General features: G+C 40.6%; 1 protein-coding gene across 1 annotated transcript in view; it reads right to left on the minus strand.

The window, feature by feature from the left end:
- Nucleotides 1-19,681, minus strand: part of LOC124600108 (twinfilin) — an 81,142-nt gene that overhangs the window by 15,226 nt on the left and 46,235 nt on the right. The window contains exons 5-7 of the mRNA XM_047136133.1: nt 10,927-11,158; nt 8,784-8,927; nt 595-716 (exon numbers count right to left, since the gene is read on the minus strand). Of these exons, the coding sequence (XP_046992089.1) occupies nt 595-716; nt 8,784-8,927; nt 10,927-11,158 (498 nt within the window). The remainder of the gene's footprint in view (nt 1-594; nt 717-8,783; nt 8,928-10,926; nt 11,159-19,681) is intronic.

Genomic DNA, 19,681 nt, shown 5'->3' on the forward strand with positions numbered 1-19,681 from the left:
ACTCATCGCTCCTCTAACTCTGCCATCTTGAAATTCGCAAACTGTGTGACACAACATTCTACTCAATACAGCACTGAACAATAACTAACAGACAAACAACAATGAAACTACTGACAGTTACACATTAAATACAGGCGTGTGCAGGGATACCAACCCCATTTCGCACCAACACACCATTGGCAAGAAATTATGAATGTTCTGGAATTTCTTGAACAGACCTCGTACTATAAAAACTCTTGATGACCTGGTTCTTATTGCTGTCTTGCTATTAAATGAGAACATATCATAGGCATAAACACGTTAGCATATGATCTCGCACACCAGATCATGAATTTCAGCAATTCCTCATGTACTTCTGTAACTGCCAACAAATTCTGAAAACAAGTTTCTTTCAGACATAAACACGTGACAATGTTGAACATGTTGGGTGCGTTAGGAATGGAAATGAAGTGATGTTGCTAATACGTGCTGGAATTTTCAAGATCAATAAGACTTTTCATACTACTAGAACATTCATTATTCTTATGTGAGAAGAAATAGTAGTCTTGGTAAGCTGAATATCTACAATTGTAGTGTAAGCATAAACATCCTCACCTTTTTTGTTACTGAGAGACCAATTTCTGTCTCAATCGTTTCCAGGAGAGGACCTTTGCAGCTTGAATACAACATTCTCTCCTTTATTGAACACGAGTACCCTGGCATTGAATATATGAACACTGTAACACACAAAAATTTTAATTTCAGAAATAAGAATTTAATACATTCTAAAACCACATTCTTAAATTTATGTAAAGCGCACAAGAATTACAAATAAACAGGGAAACACTTTGCTTTTTGGTAACAATAGCAAATTTGTAATAGTTTTAAGTTTATACATACATGCATATATACATAGATGTATCACACTGAATACCTTATAAAATAAAACGTAACACCCCCACTCATATCAAGAAATGCTCGAATGTAGACAAAAGGCGCAGCTATGACAAAGGCATTTTAACAATACACAAACTTTTACTCCCTAATGGCAATTCAACAAAAGAAAAATATACTACTAGAACATTCATTATTCTTATATGAGAAGAAATAGTAGTCTTGGTAAGCTGAATTCCTACAATTAATGAACGGTCACAATGCCCATATAGTACTAGGGACAGAAAGTTGGCTGAAACCAGACGTAAACAGTAATGAAATCCTAAACTCAGATTGGAATGTATGCCACAGAGACAGGCTGGACAGTGAAGGGGGAGGGGTGTTTATAGCGATAAGAAGTGCAATAGTATCGAAGGAAATTGACAGAGATCCGAAATGTGAAATAATTTGGGTGAAGGTCACGGTTAAAGCAGACTCAGACATGGTAATTGGATGTCTCTATAGGCCCCCTGGCTCAGCAGCTGTTGTGGCTGAGCACCTGAAGGATAATTTGGAAAATATTTCGAGTAGATTTCCCCACCAGGTTATAGTTCTGGGTGGACACTTTAATTTGCCGGATATAGACTGGGAGACTCAAACGTTCATAACGGGTGGTAGGGACAAAGAATCCAGTGAAATTTTTTTAAGTGCTTTATCTGAAAACTACCTTGAGCAGTTAAACAGAGAACCGACTCGTGGCGATAACATATTAGACCTTCTGGTGACAAACAGACCCGAACTATTTGAAACAGTTAACGCAGAACAGGGAACCGGCAATCATATCGCGGTTATTGCATCGATCATTTCAGCCGTAAATAGAAATATTAAAAAAGGTAGGAAGATTTTTCTGTTTAGTAAAAGTGACAAAAAGCACATTACAGAGTACCTGATGGCTCAACACAAAAGTTTTGTCTCAAGTACAGATAGTGTTGAGGATCAGTGGACAAAGTTCAAAACCACCGTACAATATGTATTAGATGAGTATGTGCCAAGCAAGATCGCAAGAGATGGAAAAGAGCCACCATGGTACAACAACCGAGTTAGAAAACTGCTGCGGAAGCAAAGGGAACTTCACAGCAAACATAAACATAGCCAAAGCCTTGCAGACAAACAAAAATTACGCGAAGCAAAATGTAATGAGAGGAGGGCCATGCGAGAGGCGTTCAATGAATTCGAAAGTTCTATGTACTGACTTGGCAGTTCTATGTACTGACTTAGCAGAAAATCCTAAGAAATTTTGGTCTTATGTCAAAGTGGTAGGTGGATCAAAACAAAATGTCCAGACACTCTGTGACCAAAATGGTACTGAAACAGAGGATGACAGACTAAAGGCCGAAATACTAAATGTCTTTTTCCAAAGCTGTTTCACAGAGGAAGACTGCACTGTAGTTCCTTCTCTAGATTGTCGCACAGATGACAAAATGGTAGATATCGAAATAGACGACAGAGGGATAGAGAAACAATTAAAATTGCTCAAAAGAGGAAAGGCCGCTGGACCTGATGGGATACCAGTTCGATTTTACGCAGAGTACGAGAAGGAACTTGCCCCCCCCCCTTCTTGCCGCGGTGACCATAGGTCTCTAGAAGAGCGTAGCGTTCCAAAGGATTGGAAAAGGGCACAGGTCATCCCCGTTTTCAAGAAGGGATGTCGAACAGATGTGCGGAACTATAGACCTATATTTCTAACGTTGATCAGTTGTAGAATTTTGGAACACGTATTATGTTAGAGTATAATGACTTTTCTGGAGACTAGAAATCTACTCTGTAGGAATCAGCATGGGTTTCAAAAAAGACGGTCATGTGAAACCCAGCTCGCACTATTCATCCACGGGACTCAGAGGGCCATAGACACGGGTTCCCAGGTAGATGCCGTGTTTCTTGACTTCCGCAAGGCGTTCGATACAGTTCTCCACAGTCGTTTAATGAACAAAGTAAGAGCTTATGGACTATCAGACCAATTGTGTGATTGGATTCAAGAGTTCCTAGATAACAGAATGCAGCATGTCATTCTCAATGGAGAGAAGTCTTCCGAAGTAAGAGTGATTTCAGGTGTGCCGCAGGGGAGTGTCGTAGGACCGTTGCTATTCACAATATACATAAATGACCTTGTGGAAGACATCGGAAGTTCACTGAGGTTTTTTGCGGATGATGCTGTGGTATATCGAGAGGTTGTAACAATGGAAAATTGTACTGAAATGCAGGAGGATCTGCAGAGAATTGATGCATGGTGCAGGGAATGGCAATTGAATCTCAATGTAGACAAGTGTAATGTGCTGCGAATACATAGAAAGATAGATCCCTTATCATTTAGCTACAAAATAGCAGGTCAGTAACTGGAAGCAGTTAATTCCATAAATTATCTGGGAGTACGCATTATGAGTGATTTAAAATGGAATGATCATATAAAGTTGATCGTTGGTAAAGCAGATGCCAGACTGAGATTCATTAGAAGAATCCTAAGGAAATGCAATCCGAAAACAAAGGAAGTAGGTTACAGTACACTTGTTTGCCCGCTGCTTGAATAAATGCTCACCGGCGTGGGATCCGTACCAGATAGGGTTGATAGAAGAGATAGAGAAGATCCAACGGAGAGCAGCGCGCTTTGTTACAGGATCATTTAGTAATCGCGAAAGCGTTATGGAGATGATAGATAAACTCCAGTGGAAGACTCTGCATTAGAGACGCTCAGTAGCTCGGTACGGGCTTTTGTTGAAGTTTCAAGAACATACCTTCACCGAGGAGTCAAGCAGGATATTGCTCCCTCCTACGTATATCTCGCGAAGAGACCATGAGGATAAAATCAGACAGATTAGAGCCCATACAGAAGCATACCAACAATCCTTCTTTCCACGAACAATACGATACTGGAATTGAAGGGAGAACCGATAGAGGTACTCAAGGTACCCTCCCCGCCACACACCGTCAGGTGGCTTGCGGAGTACGGATGTAGATGTAGATGTAGACAACATTCCCTCTTCCTCTCAGTTTGCATGCCTTCGTCATCCAATCCCCCCTCTCGCCTTTCCACAAACACACATACAGAGTGGTTCAAAAGCGATACAAAAGTTGACAACTGTAAGTAAAATGTTAACATTTCTACAGCAAGGAATTCCCTGGAATTTTGTAGTAAAATCTTGTAGCTGGTTGTAAACATGGAGATGCTACAATCTAACAACATAGCAAGCAGATTTTATATTACAAAATAAATAAATCGGTAGCACAAATGTAGAAATTTCAGAAAAATTTAAGTAGGATCAAAACATTCTCATAAACTAAAATTTATGGGTTACCATAAAATGTCAACAAAACATGCAATACATGACATAAAATAACCACAGATAGATATTTGTAACTAATGAGATGCTCTGTGGTGAAAGATGATGTTTCTGGAAATAAAATGTGAAATCAATTTGCCAGAAATATAAATCACATTTTCCATTGTACAAGTGATGATACAAACAACTGTTTGATTATTAATACGCCAACTGAGGACCAAACAGATCGAAAATAAGTGGTAGTCAGCAAGCAAACAAACAAACTGCAACTCATTATGTTGCCCTATAAAGAGGTACTTGCTTACAGTGATTAATCGACAAAGAGAATCATAGACCTGGCTGCAGTGAGAACTTGGCCGTATGACTAGGTACAGCGAAGTTCCAATTCCACATTGCAGGCATTGTTTTCTCACACAGTAAACACACAATGATTGCAGAAAATATTGCTGCAGGCAGGCATGATGTGTTGCTGTTAATAGCATTAATTTTATTGATGCTGTGGAGGAGAATGGTGTGATAGTGTCAACAGAGAAGTCAATGGATTGTGGTGCAAGTGGTACACAAGCAAAAAGTAAGTGGTCACATTTTTACTTGCAATGGAGTGTGCACAGATGTGATTTCTTGCCAGATTAAAACAGTGTGCTGTTTATTCTCCTGGAATAAGTTTTGAAAGTTAAGTATGTCGATGATGTGCACATTATAGATAGAGGGATATGGTGCCAACCAAAGTGGGAGTCTGGTATCTGCTCCAAGCTAGAAGCAGCACAATGCACAAAACTGATATGGATGACAGGCAACAATTTCTGCATCACTATGAACAGTACAAGGAAATACTAACTTTCTGAATCTTTTCAGCTTTTTGCGCACAGATACGGACTTTAATGGAAGGAAAGAAATTCTGAAAGAGACTGTTCTATCACTGGGATTCAGATTTAAAAGGTGAAAAAATAAACAAGAGGGCACATCTGAAAAGATGGAATATACTACATTTTTACAAAAAATGAAGCACCAGAATTAAGGCAGCCATTGGTTTAATTAGATGAAATATGAATTCATACACATCACACTGTCAATAAACACAGGAACAGTGACAAAATCAGAATGAGTACTGCCAAAAAAAGCAGCACCACCCGAAGCATCCTTGTCATGCATGAAGACAGTGATACGAGTTATGTTTCATCTTCACTTCTCCTACATGACTAAAACAGTAAAACTTTAGAAAAGCATAGAGATAAGAACAGAACGAATTTTAAAAACCTAGACAATGAAAGTTGAAATTTTAAAATTAACTATATATAGCCAAACAATGGAAAATCCAGGATGGAACGTAACAATATTATGAAAAGGAAAGTTGCCACTCGCTGTATAACAGAGCCGCTGAGTCGCAGATAGGCACAACAAAAAGACTGTTCCAAATAATGCTTTTGGCCCGTAAGGCCTTCATCAAAAATAATGACACGCACACGCGTGCGCACGCAAACACAACTCATACACGATTCCAGTCTAAGGCAACAGTTGTGACTACAATTGCTTTAGACTGCAGTCATGCGTGTGTGCATTGTGTTTGCGTGAGTGAGTGAGAGTGTGAGTGTGTGTGTGTGTGTGTGTGTGTGTGTGTGTGTGTGTGTGTATTTTTGACAAAGCAAGCCAAAAGCTTTATTTGGAACAGTCGTTTTGTTGTGCCTATTGCAGCTCAGCATCTCTGCTATATGGTGAGTCACAATTTTCCTTTTCATGATATTGTTATGAGAGTGCCAACCTTCTCTTGTTTATTCCAAAGACAAATTTTCCAAGAAAATGTTTCTCGTCCTACTGTCATCATATCATCTAGACCAGAGTCCTATAGAACTAGTGTGAAACCTAACAAAGATCCTTAATCGTAATATGTCAAATAATGCATCCTACAGGCTTGGGGAGGGGGTAGTGGTGGTGGTGTGATATATGCTTTTTCTGCTAACAAGTATACCTCATTTGCCATCCAGCCTGGTTCAAGCCCTTTGACGTGATGCCACTCTGACAACTTGTGTGCCAATTTGGCTGCTTTTATATTCAAGAAGTTTCTCATTAGGCGTCACAAAGGTAAGTGGACCTCCTTTCAGAATTTTCCACCACAAAAAATCTGATGTGCACAACAGGGAATCAAACCCAGCGAGCTGGTGGCACCAGAAAAAATGCTAATCAATATGAGAGTGGCCTGTTTTTTAGCTGTGACATTGGAAGACTATAGAAAATAACATGTCATTTCAAAAAAGTTCATGATGATGATTGGAGAAAACAATATTTGACAGACGAGGAAACTGAAAATATAATAAAATCAGTCTGCTTGGATATGAACAAAGAGTTAGATTATCATCCATAACAGAAACAGCAGATGATGGACTGGCATAGCTTCAAAACAAGATAGCAACACCACTAGGGTAGTGGTGTTATGAATGCTGCCAACAGAGGTGAGATGTACTATATGTTACATTTCTATTCATGTTATAAATGGGCATTTCATTCAGTGACACTTAGAAATGTAGCTTGTGAGAGCATTCCACCTGTAAGAATACTGGAGTGCCTGCTATTAACTAACTCCCCTCCCTGTTTCTCAGGCATAAACACACCGATGTTGCCATCCTGGCCTGGTCTTTGGTTTCCTATGGCAGGTACTAATTTTATTAACTGTCCCTTTAATCAGTGTCTGCAAAATTTTCGTTTTCTAAGATACTGGAATGGTTGCTTATTTAATCTGTTGTATCTCCCACTCGTGAAATAAATTTTCATAAGTTATGGTTTTTACTTCTTGGTTGAGAAGTCAGTTTTTCCCCTACCTTTGTGTCTATTTTTGCTCTGTATCTTATGAGTCTAGAGTCACTTGTAATTCAAAAGCAGTTTGGGATAGACAATCCTAGGTAAATTTCTCAATGCTGTAGTTTGATAAAATAAGCACAAATTTAATTTTTAAATCCATTCAGACCTTGCAAAGTCCATTTATTACTTTCCCTTTGTTGCAGAATGTTTTAAGAACAACATGATGTCTTTCTTGGCATTTTCTACTATGTATGACTTCAGTCATACCCAATCATCATGGCCAATGCCATACCAGTCATCATGCCCAATGTTTTCCCACCAAAGAATCATTCTTTAGAGCTTGTCCTGCTTTTGTATTAAGCTCTGTTTTATCCTCTTGCTGTGAAAGCTCCCACCATTTATCAGTGTTTGAAATTCTTCATAGGTGCAATCACCCCCTAATCAGAATATGAACGTGGTGGTGCACAGACGTGAATGATTTACATGAAATTTAAAAAAATCCAGAGTGAATGAAAGTATTAAAACTATTACTATACTCTGATAAAAATTACTCGTTAGTTGATACTTCGTACACTGAAGCTACTTTTCTCCAATCACAGCACTCAACATCACGCCTGAACGGTTTTCTGTTCCAAACTGCCACAGCAAATGGTCCACTCACTTCCAATTCCTTGTCTGGTTTGTTTTCTTGATTTGTTTCAATCCTGAATTCTGGGTCTGGCCCAATTATTTCATATTTCATCAAAATGATAACTGCACCACAAACAACACACAATCACAATGATGGTACTGAAATATGTTTCATACACGTCACTATGCAAACACTGCTGGATTCTTTCACCCAAAATGTGATTCAGCATCATATATTCAATCATCATCATCACAGATATCAGGCTCCAGCAGATAAGCTTCAAATGGCACTGCATGAGGCTGAACATTTTGAAGGCACCAAATCATAGTTGCATCTAGTTCTGCACAGGAACAAATACAGTGCTGTAAATACAAGTGGTTGTATGGTCTGGTGGTAAAGTTTCGATCCTGATGTACAGAATGTGATGGGTTTGAGTCTTGATATGGGATAAGAGGTTTTGTATTCTTAAATCTTTAGCAAAATGACTGATTATTGTTTTTATTCAATTAATCAGTTGAAATGTAACTTTTTTAAATTTTAATCCTTTGCCATATATTTTTTTATCATTGTATTGACTTTATGTGTGCTGATTTTTTTCTTTCTATCATTCTCTTTTTTGGTTGAAACCAAGCTGTGTCACCTATCACATGTCACCAAAGTGCCAATCAGGACTGCTCATTGGTTGGCAATGTGTCAGCTTGTGTAGCCAGCATGAGGATAGGTTTAGGTAAACAATGAAAGTGAGAGATTACAGTTCACTTTCAGAGATGAAACTGAATTTTTTCTGTCTTTAGTTTGCTCATAGAGGTCAGCTTTAATCACCATGATCAATGCAAGTGTGATTAATAGCTGGTTAAGTTAGGACATTAGTGTAAATTCAGGGCTACAAAAAGTGTTGTCTGCCATAGTTCAGTCATTGGTCACTTAAAATCACCTGTGGATAGAGAAACTTGCATTTCCATCATACCTGACGGCAGCAGTTTATAACATTGCTCTAAGTTCCCTCTTGTAAAGTGACCTGCCACATTTGCATGTTGCCTTTAAACAAGTGGAAGCCAATGTCGCTATTCTGTACTGGTAAGTTATAGACATCAATGAACAGGCAATTGTCACCTTACTGCGGTTTGATACGCACAGAATCACAGCATGTAAGACATAAATGTTATTCTCACCTATGGTTTCCATGTAATCACCTTCATGAGTGTGCTTGAAATTATATAAGTGATAGCGGGCACTATCAGTAGGAACTTTCTGGCTTAATTTAGCTACAGGAACGTTTCCAGCACTGGCAAGATGTATCTTTTCTTCATCGAGATCTGCAAAAGTACACAAGAAAATCATACAATATTCAAGAATTTCCAATGCGAAGCATATTGATACTCCTAAACTATGACTATATAGTTTATGACAACATTATGTGAAACTTTATAAAAAATAAAAGGAAAAAACTGAAATCAGGAAAGAGAGATCTTTATCTACCACACTGGTTAACCAAAATCGCCTTACAAAGCAAAACAAAGTTTTAGGATGGTTCCACCACCACCACCACCACTTACAGTAATAGTAGTCAGCAGTAACAGTCGTAACTTTTGTTTTTGCACCATGACAAGCATACTATTTCTATTCAGCCCGGTTTACACCAGGGCAAATGAGTATCAGCAAATAAGAATTCTCTCTAGCAAGGTGGCAGGCAAATCAAGCAGAGAGCATTTGGGAACTTCCAACATGCAGGAATAGCTTGGGTCAGTAACTTTTGAAGTCACTAGAATCAAAAACCAGTCCAAGTTGCAAATTTTTACTTTTTATTCATTTGATAAATAGTTTTGGGTTGAGACCCATTTTCAAATCATCATAACATAGTCATAAATGGCATTTCTGAAGATTCAAAAATGTGCTCTGAACATTTACAGTGTGTATAGATAGCAGTGATTTGAAAATGGGTCTTGGACCAAAACTATTTATCAAGTGAATAAAAAGTAAAAATCTGCAACTTGGACTGGTTTTTCGTTCTACTGAAAGAACATTTGGTCATGTCAGGTTCATTTTCACTGGTTTCCACCTCTGCCCGTGGCCGTAGGTGTTTCAATATATCATCAAGGGAACTATCTGTCCCCTGCATTTCGGTACTAACAGTGCACAGAGCAGCAGTCGGCTGTTTTGTATTCAAACTCATTTTGTTGCTGACTTGAGTTGTGTGTGCAGTGGATGGATCAAAAGATAATGCTGTTCATAGAAGAATGGAAGTATATGTGTCTATGGGACCCAAGAGATCCACAGCACAAAATGCTGCACAAAATGAAATATAACTGGTAGGAAATAGCTGAAGCACTCAAAGGTTCAACTGGGAATGTGAGAGAGAGACAATAAAATCATTCAATACTTCCAGAGGTGGAAATGAGTGCATAAGAACTATAAATTTCCTTAAAAGTAAACAAATACAAAGATGAAGCTATTGCGCAACCTGAAATTAAAATGTACAAAAGACCTAGTCATGCTTGCTGCTTAGGTTTATGTTAAGCACAAACACACTGTTCATGTATCACTATTATTTTAGACGTTTCTAACGGAATAACTGAGTAAATAAAATCCCTTTCCTACAACAAAGCTACCTCTGCTCTAACAAATTATATAGCACTTATTATCAAGTGACCTGTTACAGGTTTATGTACATAGCACACTTCATTAATCATATTTTGACATAGTCTTTCTTTTATGCACTTCAATCAAACCCTTGAAGTACTTTGCATGTGTCACTCAGAAATCAGGATCTATCTGAGATATAGCAGTTATTGAAATGCGAAAAAATTACAATGTCTCCAGTAGTTAATAACCAGAATGTAAGTGCTAACTTTCCTCAGGTTAAGCTCCCTGTCAGCAATCAGTGTTCTGCTTTAAACCCCCTCCCCAATTGAAATTGCAAGGATTCCAAATAATGTTCGTTCACTGTCATTTACTGATCAGAGCCCTGATAAGACAGTACATTTCTTTCTCTGCTAAAATACATTAACAAGGAAGACCGTGCCTTCCCTCCCAATAAGTTAAAATAATATAGTTACAAAATTCCTGATTTTCATAAAACAGTTAATGATATCTTTTATGTCAGACAAATTACTCTCTATCTTATTAGCGCCAAGTTTTTCATTAATCACTGTACTACTCTTGAATGGGAAGGGAAGTGGCCAAACAATTTAAAAAAGAACACAAATTTATACTTCATTTAATATGTTAAATCAATAACATCAAATATGGATGATTAAAATAAGGACATAACTTACTCTACCTACATCTAAGGGCAACATATTTTCAGAAAAATACCTATCCTTAACTGTACATAGTTGTATGTGTCATCAAGCATTCCACAAATGGCTTGGCGAGCTTCTTTTGTGATAGGAAAGGCGACTCCTGACAAAGTCTGGTGTCTGGCATCAACACTAACACCAACTTCAGTGCGTTTGAGTTCTGCTAATTCTTCTTCGGCTGTTGTCAAAGGCGCTGGTTCCTTTGCAGCTTGTTTATGACGCATAAAGCCATTTAATGTAATGTCTTCCTGAAAATCAGAAAAAGGAATAATGAAAGTAAATTTACATATACTGAATATTTACTTTAAATTAATTGAAGCACAAAATTAACAACAGAGGAACTTCTTCCCAACAGCAGCTGAGATGCATGTAAATATACAGGATGAACATTAATAAAACTGACAAAATGCATGGAAGGATTCCTGATTGGAAACGGAGGAATTTTCAGTCAGGCATCCTTCCCTGCCATTTGTCAGTCTTATTAACATTCACACTGTATTTCAACAAAAATGTGCTACAGACCCTTTGTTTAGCAATGTGAAACAAATGAGGGAATAGTTGTAGGCAATGGGATTGTTTACTGGTTCGATAGAATTCATTCCCTGCACAGTTCCATTTTGTACAATCATTTTCTCAATTTTGGTCAACAGTTAATGTCTAGCTCTCAACGCCTTTGTGTAGATTTATTTATGTTTTTTAACAGCACCAATGACAAGCTAGTCACACTCTGTGACTGGTTTCAAGTTTCCATTGCAGATCTTAAAATAATAGAAAAATATCATCTACATCTAACTGAACTATAACTGTCAAATGAACAAGCAAACAACAACCACAAATTAATCATACCAAAAGCCCAGTACTAACAACTTCATGATACTGAAGCCATGCACTGTCATCCTAAAATGACTTGTCACATGTGCACTTATTTATTGGGTTGGTGCACAAGTTTGTAATGTTTTTCCACAAGTTTAATAAACAGAACAGGTATCCATCACAGATTTTAGCCATCATCAATAACATATTCTCCTTCACTATTTAAAACAGTCTGCCAATCCTGGGATAACTTTTTGATTCCGTGGCAGTAGAAATCGCACGATTTTGAGGTGAACAACTCACCGAGCGATGTTTGGAATGCATTTTCGTCCTGAAAGGAAGTTCCTTGAATGTTGTTGGGCAGGGAGTGGAAAAGGTAAAAATCTGAGGACACAATATCAGGTGAATAAGGTGGATGTGGAATGACTTCCCAACACAACTTTGGAATCAAATGGGGGAGAAAGTGTTGAGGTTGTGAAGAAATGAGGATAGGATGTCTTGAAGAGATCATCAATGAACCTGAATCAGACTAGGGATTTGACATTTTGGGATGTTATGGAGGTCTCCTGTAGATAGCCCATGAACAGGATGGCATAGGAGGATACCACGTGGATGCTCATACTGTCCCATGGAACTGTTTATATACCTTCCCTTCAAAGGAGAAGTAGTTTTGAGCAAGGTTAAAGTTAATAAGCAGTGTGTATACGCGGACAATAAAAAAAGGTTCCCAGATTTCCCAGTTAAATATACACTTTTCCAAAGTATTGTGAGTCGGGGTTTTGTGACACTAGATACTGAGCATCAATGATAGAAGGGAGCGAAGATAATTATTTTATCAGGGATGGCATGATGGAAAACAACACTTATTGGACGGTAGAATGGTGGAAAGGGTTCACTATCAATCATTTATTGACACATAGGACCCTTTAAACAGAGTAATATACTGTGTTTTAATTTGCTCAATTCCTTGTAACAGCAGTGCAGCACAGTGTCGTAGCGTGCAGATTCCAGTGACTGCTGAAGCAGCAAAGGCTCACGTTGCAGCAGAGGGCCAGGTGGCATATTCTTCCATTCAGTACTATACCTGTGACCCACTGTAGTGGCAGCATGGTCTTCTCCTTGTGAATTTGCTCGTTGCGTTATTAACAAGCTGCTACAGTGTGGTGTTGAGTGCTCCGTCTCTGAATTGAACCAGCAACCCTCAGGTTCGACGTCTTCTGGTGAAGTTAATCAACCCCTAGGTTCACACAGATGACCCAATTGGTGAGGTCGTACTCCCTTCATCCTCACCAGCCATCTGGGTAAGTAACACACAAACTTCTTTCTGATAACACCTGGGATGTCATCTTCTGCACTGACCAATTGGCACGGTAGAGACATCATCTTCTGTCGAGCAGCATAGCAGCCAAATTGTTTCAGTGAAGTATGACGTCCACTGTCTGTCTGTCCAGGTGACGTTTCTTCATTTCTTCTTTCTTCCCTCAAAGGGTCCCCTCATGCCCATTTGTTGGAGGTAATGTCGCAATGTTTCCAGGGTGGTGACTGACTCTTCAGTCTTCAACCTACGCTTCTCACATTGGACAGAATCATGACCAATGCTGACACACGTGCTGGCTTTTCTTCTCTTACCTCTATACTGGAGTGGTCGGGCATTGCCCTGTCATCGTCCTCTGCATCGCCAGATACGTCACGCACATGAGTTCAGTATGATGACAGTTCCTGAAGCACTGACCAATGATATGCGAACTGCGCTGGTCATTACTCTCCTTGGAAACACTGCCCATCTGCTCAGTCGTTGATCTGTCGAAGTGCTGAATGCTGCTGCGCAAACTCCGCTGGTCATTGGCCTCCTTGTTCGACTGCTGCCACTTCCAAATATTGTGGCTTAATTTGTCAAAGTCTAGAATGTTTACTTAACATACGTCTTAGCGTATTTTTCTGCCAGATCTCTTCTTTGAATAACCATAAATAACACAATTATTATACACCCTACACAGGTGAACATACACTTTTTCTATGTTAAGGGACATATACTCTCTCTTGTCAATCCTTTGAATGTTTAAGGTTTTATACACTGGTTCAAAACTTCCCGGCACTTCAGAACCCCTGATACATCTAGATATGACGGACAGGTGGCATATATGTAAGGATCCTGTCTGATCACCTACTTCCATTCATGTCCATTGTGCGTTCCAACGGACTTGGCCAGTTCCAGCTGGCCACCAAACTCCCCAGACATGAACATTATTGACCATATCTGGAATCCTTGCAATGTGCTGTTCAGAAGAGATCTCCACCCCCTCATACTCTTACAAATTTATGGACAACCCTGTATGATTCATGGTGTCAATTCCCTCCAGCACTACTTCAGAGATTAGTTGAGTCCATGCCATGTCGTGTTGTGGAATTTTGCATGCTCGCGGTGGCCCTACATGATATTAGCCAGGTGTACCAGTTTCTTTGCTCTTCAGTGTAATTCATCTTGCGTAACAGGAAATTTACTTTAAATGTAACACTTTTCAAACCACCACTCACAGTATTTTCCTGAAACTCGTTAGAAATAGCTTTGTCTAAGCAGCCGCTAGAGAGTATCAGAAAACAGGTGTTACTGCGCATGCGCAGCTACAGTGGTGCAGAAATCCCGCACGTTCATACACATATAGCATTAAGAGGCCTTACATTACATCATAAAAGAAACAGGACATCAGAGCATACTCCAAGAGCATTGGAATTTTGTAAACGATACTAAAATGTATAATTCTGCATAAACTGCACATTCGTATATCCAGACAGATTCACAGTGATGTATGCCTCAACCTGATATTAAGCTTTCCAGTGTGGTTAACGGGATGCAAATTTTCTTGGTGTGCCAATACTGTATTATCTCATGTTTGGTTCTTTATTATGACACAATGGCATACGCGCCAGAAGATGAAAACATGCACTTGAAATTCAGCAAAAGGTTGAAAGTAGCCAAAAGTGTGATGTGAAACACTTCTTTTCAAATTAATTAACTGCCTCTGTGGAAAAGATTAATAAATTCCAATTTTCTTAAGCAAATCAACAAAAATAACTTCATTGTTTTGCAAGGCGATTAATGCTTGACTGCCGAAAACATGGAAATATGATAAAGGCAGAAAACGGAAACCAATAACATACTTTAGCCTTTCATAACTATGTGAATGTATTTTAATTCACTTCATAGCTCCCAGCCACTGAAATTAGTTCTGTTTTCATTTGACTTGAGAGCTGTAAATGAAGAATAAACAGCAAATCCACTAAATGTAAACACAGGTAATGTGGAAAATACCCTCCTCACTCCAACTCGGATTGCTCTGTAGATTCACGAATCACGCAGCTTTGGCATGCCAAATTTTTTTTTTTTTTGAGGTAACCAGAAGCAGAAGATGGTACTGCTCATACATGACTCAATTGTGCATGCGCATGAACCCACTGGCAACCACTCAAATGAACTAATGCAAACAGTTGTAACTTCATGCTCATCAAAAGCATTACGTTGTTCTGAAGTATTGCATAGTCTTCGTCCTAAAGCCTTTGATACATTTTGCTGTTGGCAGATGCTTGTGTGTGTGCACTGTGGTGGTGTTGTAAATGGTGCACTTCCTTTGAAACTTAAGTTTTATTTTGTTTTCTTTTCTCTCGTTTACATTTTATTGCTGCAGTATTATTGTGCAGTAATGGGATACGGTAAAATTCTTCGTTATTGTATCTGTTGTTACCAGTCAAAATTACAAACATTTAAACTGAGAAGTAAAACAATGATACATTCTCACAATCCTCCAAAATTTCCCAGTTTTTCACCATTTTTGCCTAGATGAAAAAATTCACAGGTTTTTCTCGGATTTCTCAGGGTGTATGCGCCCTGGATAAGGTATAAGAAGAATGAGGTAGTGGGTCTGGGGTCAGAAGGATGTTGGGAAAGGTAGTGCTCAATAGTTGTAAGACCATGGGCATGACGGATGTTGCAGTATAGGAAAGTGGAGTCAACAGTGACAACAGGGATCCAGGAGGTAAAGGGGTGGCGATGGTGGGGTGTCGGTGAAGGAAAGGGTTGGTCATTGATGTAAGAGGCCAGATTATGGGCAATTGGTTGGAGGTGTTGGTCAATGAAGGGAAAATTCTTCCAGTGGGGGCACAATAATCAACAACAACAGAGCATCCAAAATTGTTGGGTTTGTGGATTTTGGGCAGCATACAGAAGGTGTGTGAGTGGGGTGTTATAGGGGTGAGAAGGGAAATGGATTCAGGGGAGAGGCTCTCGGAAGGGTCTAAGGATTTAAGCAGGGTTAGGGGTTATGTTGGACTTCTGGGATGAGATCACACTGGCTGAGTTTATAGGTGGAGGAGTCAGGTAATTGGCAGAAGCCTTCCACCAGGTAGGCACCACGATTCATTACAACAGTGGTGGAACCTTTGTTGGCAGGTAGGATGATTAGGTCAGGACTTGTTTTGAGGTTGTGTAAAACTGTGCGTTCTTCAGATAAAATGTTGGTGTTCTAAGGAAGGCACCCCCCCCCCCCCCCCCCCAGCCACCAAACATTCATTGTGGCTGTTTCTTCTCTCTGCCACCTGTACTCTGCTATCCCTCAGCCTTCTTCATTGCCCCATCCAGATTACTGCTTCTGTTCTACTTGACAGCTGCATTCCAGTCCAAGCTGCCGGAGGTGGGAGTTGTGTTTGTGAGATGCGCTTGCTTGTGTGAATGAATGTGTGTGTATGTTTTTTTTCCTTTTTCTGAAGAAAGCTTTGGCCAAAAGCTAATGCGTAGGTGTCTTTTTGTTGCGTCTGACTACAACTCAACATGTCATCTTTACACTGCGTACCAGTCTATCTTTTCCTTATACTGTTGACATTCCAACTGGAGTTTGCATTGTCTAACTGTTTGTTTAATATTTTGATAATTATAACTTCGGGACCATCTAATCGCAACAGAATAAAACACATTTTTTGTTTCATACGTACTTCGCCTTTACTGTTTGCAAGACCTTCAATGGCCTGGAAGATGTAGATATTTTTGTTCATATTATTTAGTTTACATTTAGGTTGTTGTATACAGAGTTTATAAATAGTCTATCACTTTTTGCTTTTCTATGATGATGTAGTAATTTAAAGCTCTACTAACAGATTTCATGGATGCTGATATATATCTAAAAACAAAGATGATGTGACTTACCAAATGAAAGTGCTGGCAGGTCGACAGACACACAAACAAACACAAACATACACACAAAATTCAAGCTTTCGCAACAAACTGTTGCCTCATCAGGAAAGAAGGAAGGAGAGGGAAAGACGAAAGGATGTGGGTTTTAAGGGAGAGGGTAAGGAGTCATTCCAATCCCGGGAGCGGAAAGACTTACCTTAGGGGGAAAAAAGGACGGGTATACACTCGCACACACATTTAAAGACAAAGAGTTTGGGCAGAGATGTCAGTCGAGGCAGAAGTGCAGAGGCAAAGATGTTGTTGAATGACAGGTGAGGTATGAGTGGCGGCAACTTGAAATTAGCGGAAATTGAGGCCTGGTGGATAACGGGAAGAGAGGATATATTGAAGAGCAAGTTCCCATCTCCGGAGTTCGGATAGGTTGGTGTTAGTGGGAAGTGTCCAGATAACCCGGACGGTGTAACACTGTGCCAAGATGTGCTGGCCGTGCACCAAGGCATGTTTCGCCACAGGGTGATCCTCATTACCAACAAACACTGTCTGCCTGTGTCCATTCATGCGAATGGACAGTTTGTTGCTGGTCATTCCCACATAGAATGTGTCACAGTGTAGGCAGGTCAGTTGGTAGATCACGTGGGTGCTTTCACACGTGGCTCTGCCTTTGATTGTGTACACCTTCCGGGTTACAGGACTGGAGTAGGTGGTGGTGGGAGGGTGCATGGGACAGGTTTTACACCGGGGGCGGCTACAAGGGTAGGTGCCAGAGGGTAGGGAAGGTGGTTTGGGGATTTCATAGGGATGAACTAAGAGGTTACGAAGGTTAGGTGGACGGCGGAAAGACACTCTTGGTGGAGTGGGGAGGATTTCATGAAGGATGGATCTCATTTCTGGGCAGGATTTGAGGAAGTCGTATCCCTGCTGGAGAGCCACATTCAGAATCTGATCCAGTCCCGGAAAGTATCCTGTCACAAGTGGGGCACTTTTGTGGTTCTTTCGTGAGAGGTTCTGGGTTTGAGAGGATGAGGAAGTGGCTCTGGTAATTTGCTTCTGTACCAGGTCGGGAGGGTAGTTGCGGGATGCGAAAGCTGTTGTCAGGTTGTTGGTGTAATGCTTCAGGGATTCCGGACTGGAGCAGATTCGTTTGCCACGAAGACCTAGGCTGTAGGGAAGGGACCGTTTGATGTGGAATGGGTGGCAGCTGTCGTAATGGAGGTACTGCTGCTTGTTGGTGGGTTTGATGTGGACGGACGTGTGAAGCTGGCCATTGGACAGGTGGAGGTCAACATCAAGGAAAGTGGCATGGGATTTGGAGTAGGACCAGGTGAATCTGATGGAACCGAAGGAGTTGAGGTTGGAGAGGAAAATCTGGAGTTGTTCTTCACTGTGAGTCCAGATCATGTAGATGTCATCAATAAATCTGTACCAAACTTTGGGTTGGCAGGCTTGGGTAACCAAGAAGGCATTCTCTAAGCGACCCATGAATAGGTTGGCGTACGAGGGGGCGATCCTGGTACCCATGGCTGTTCCCTTTAATTCTTGGTATGTCTGGCCTTCAAAAGTGAAGAAGTTGTGGGTCAGGATGAAGCTGGCTAAGGTAATGAGGAAAGAGGTTTTAGGTAGGGTGGCAGGTGATCGGCGTGAAAGGAAGTGCTCCATCGCAGTGAGGCCCTGGACGTGCGGGATATTTGTGTATAAGGAAGTGGCATCAATGGTTACAAGGATGGTTTCTGGGGGTAACGGATTGGGTAAGGATTCCAGGCGTTCGAGAAAGTGGTTGGTGTCTTTGACGAAGGATGGGAGACTGCACGTAATGGGTTGAAGGTGTTGATCTACGTAGGCAGAGATACGTTCTGTGGGGGCTTGGTAACCAGCTACAATGGGGCGGCCAGGATGATTGGGTTTGTGAATTTTAGGTAGAAGGTAGGGGTGCGGGGTGTCGGTGGGGTCAGGAGGTTGATGGAGTCAGGTGAAAGGTTTTGTAGGGGACCTAAGGTTCTGAGGATTCCTTGAAGCTCCGCCTGGATATCAGGAATGGGGTTACCTTGGCAAACTTTGTATGTGGTGTTGTCTGAAAGCTGACGCAGTCCCTCAGCCACATACTCCCGACGATCAAGTACCACGGTCGTGGAACCCTTATCCACTGGAAGAATGATGATGGACCGGTCAGCCTTCAGATCACGGATAGCCTGGGCTTCAGCAGTGGTGATGTTGGGAGTAGGATTAAGGTTTTTTAAGAAGGATTGAGAGGCAAGGCTGGAAGTCAGAAATTCCTGGAAGGTTTGGAGAGGGTGATTTTGAGGAAGAGGAGGTGGGTCCCGCTGTGACGGAGGATGGAACTGTTCCAGGCAGGGTTCAATTTGGATAGTGTCTTGGGGAGTTGGATCGTTAGGGGTAGGATTAGGACCATTTTTCTTCATGGCAAAGTGATACTTCCAGCAGAGAGTACGGGTGTAGGACAGTAAATCTTTGACGAGGGCTGTTTGGTTGAATCTGGGAGTGGGGCTGAAGGTGAGGCCTTTGGATAGGACAGAGGTTTCGAATTGGGAGAGAGGTTTGGAGGAAAGGTTAACTACTGAATTAGGGTGTTGTGGTGCCACATTGTGTTGCTTGGAATTTTGAGGTTTTGGAGGGAGTGGAGCTGGAAGTGGGAGACTGAGTAGGTGGGAGAGACTGGGTTTGTGTGCAATGAGAGATGGTTGAGGTTTGCTGGAAAGGTTGTGAAGCGTGAGTGAGTTGCCTTTCCGGAGGTGGGAAACCAGGAGATTGGATAGTTTTT

This window comes from Schistocerca americana, chromosome 1 (genome assembly GCF_021461395.2).
Source record: "Schistocerca americana isolate TAMUIC-IGC-003095 chromosome 1, iqSchAmer2.1, whole genome shotgun sequence".
Lineage (NCBI taxonomy): Eukaryota > Metazoa > Arthropoda > Insecta > Orthoptera > Acrididae > Schistocerca > Schistocerca americana.